The sequence below is a fragment of the Trichechus manatus genome, unplaced genomic scaffold (genome assembly GCF_000243295.1).
Source record: "Trichechus manatus latirostris isolate Lorelei unplaced genomic scaffold, TriManLat1.0 scaffold00185, whole genome shotgun sequence".
Taxonomy (NCBI): Eukaryota; Metazoa; Chordata; class Mammalia; order Sirenia; family Trichechidae; genus Trichechus; species Trichechus manatus.
This window is the reverse complement of record NW_004444121.1, coordinates 2,232,313-2,234,116: the sequence shown is the minus strand read 5'-3', so window position 1 is coordinate 2,234,116 and position 1,804 is coordinate 2,232,313. Positions and strand designations below refer to the sequence as shown.

General features: G+C 61.4%; 1 protein-coding gene across 1 annotated transcript in view; it reads left to right on the top strand.

The window, feature by feature from the left end:
* The window catches only part of LOC101343209 (maestro heat-like repeat family member 5), a 65,146-nt gene that overhangs the window by 49,832 nt on the left and 13,510 nt on the right, over positions 1-1,804 (top strand). The window contains exons 24-25 of the mRNA XM_004387414.1: positions 601-640; positions 793-936. Of these exons, the coding sequence (XP_004387471.1) occupies positions 601-640; positions 793-936 (184 nt within the window). The remainder of the gene's footprint in view (positions 1-600; positions 641-792; positions 937-1,804) is intronic.

Sequence of the window (1,804 nt, the reverse complement as noted above, 5' to 3'; positions counted from 1 at the left end):
GCCATCCTCATCCTCATTGAGGTAAGGGTACAAGGGAGTCCCCCAGAGACAGCCTGAGACCCAGCCCCTGGGCCCCACCCTCCAGTCTTTCTCAGCATCCCATCAGGACCGCCTACCTCACCCCTGACTTGGGGAGGCCCACCCAGACGGAACCCTCAGACCTTCCTTCCTGCTCCCAGCTCCCAGTGGGGCTCCTGGCTGGGACCCCCACCTCTCTCCACTGCCCTTCCCTCCTGGCTCAGCCCTGCAGAGCTGAGGGGCCTGAATATAGCGCCAGGCAGATTTGGGCTTGAAACAGCTGCCACCACTCTGTCCAGCTCGGGGTCATCCCCCCAGGACTGTGAAGCTGAAAGGGTACCAGCTAGAATCACGCAATGGGGTGGGCCAGACTTTGCCAACCCTGAGCTCTGTGCAGGGATGGTGGGGGAGGGGAGGTCATCCCCGTAACTGGCACTGATGGGAGGAAACCCCCCGCCGGCTGGAGTATCTGGGCCCCCTCCGTGGGGGCTCTGTCCCTGGTAACCCTTGAGCCAGGCCGTTAACCTGAGTGGGCTTTGCTGTGTGAACTCAGGCTGAGCCCTTTCCCTCTCTGGGCCTCAGTTTCCCCAGCTGTACACTGAAGAGTGGAACCAGCTTGGAGGTGGGTTCTAAATACTCATTAACCAAGATCCCCAGAAGGCACTGGCCAACTGCCCTCTGAACACCCCCACCCCAGGCCCTGGAGGTAGAGCCCCACCCCCAGGCTCCCCAGGACGGGGTGCTCGGCCTGACCTGCCTGCCTGGGTTCCCCAGTTCCTCTACAGCCCCGTCGTGCTGGAGGTGCTCCCCAAGCAGGCCGCCCTGGCCGTGCTGGCCCGAGGCCTGCAGGACCCCAGCCCTGAGGTCCGCGTGTGGAGCCTGCAGGGCCTGGGGAACGTCCTCTTCCACCCAGGAAAGGTAAGGGTGAAGGCAGCACTTGGTACCCACACGTCTCTCCAGCTGTCCCTCCAGGGGCCCCTCGGCACCTGCACTTGGCAGGCGCTGTGGGAATGGAGGAGGAGGGCTGGGCCTGGGGAGGGGGCCTAGGTCCCCGCTCACCCCCAAGTGCAGTGTGGGCCGGCAGCCAGAGCAGGGCCCCAGCAGACAGGCTGGCCACAAGCGCCCAGCCAGGGAGGCCGCCAGTGTGAGGCGGGCTGAGCCGGGTGGGCGTGGAGAAAGGCTCAGTGCCATGGCCCCACAGACCAGAGCAGCACCCTCTGCCAGACCCAGGATTGGTCCAAACGAGCTCATCGAAACCACCGGCCCCAAATGACTGTTTCTGCTGACTGGGTTTGCAGCTTTTCGGCTGTCTTTAACTTCACAGGCAAACACAAACTGCACTAATGGGGAACAGTGCCTGCGTTCGGGGGCCGGAGAACGGCTACATGGAAAAGAGCCAAATTAACCGCGACTTAAACAAGAGGCATCTCAGGGTGGCCCAAATGGCTAAGCACTTGGCTGCTAACCCAAAAGCTAGAGGTTTGAGTCCACCCAGAGGCACCTTGGAAGAAAGGCCTGGCAATCCACTTCCAAAAAGTCAGCCACTGAAAACCCTATGGAGCGCTGACACACACGCGGGCGCCATGAATCGGAATCAACTTGACGGCATCTGCTTGTTTTGCTTTTTTCCGGCCAATTGCTCTGAAATTTAGTCTCAGCCCCGCCTCTGAGCTCCAGCATGGGCATCTGACGGTCTGCTTGGATTCAAGTCTGCATCCCAAACTTAGCATGTCCAAAAGTGACTCCCCACTGCCCCCCAACCCACTCCTCCTGCAGCCTCCCCCAT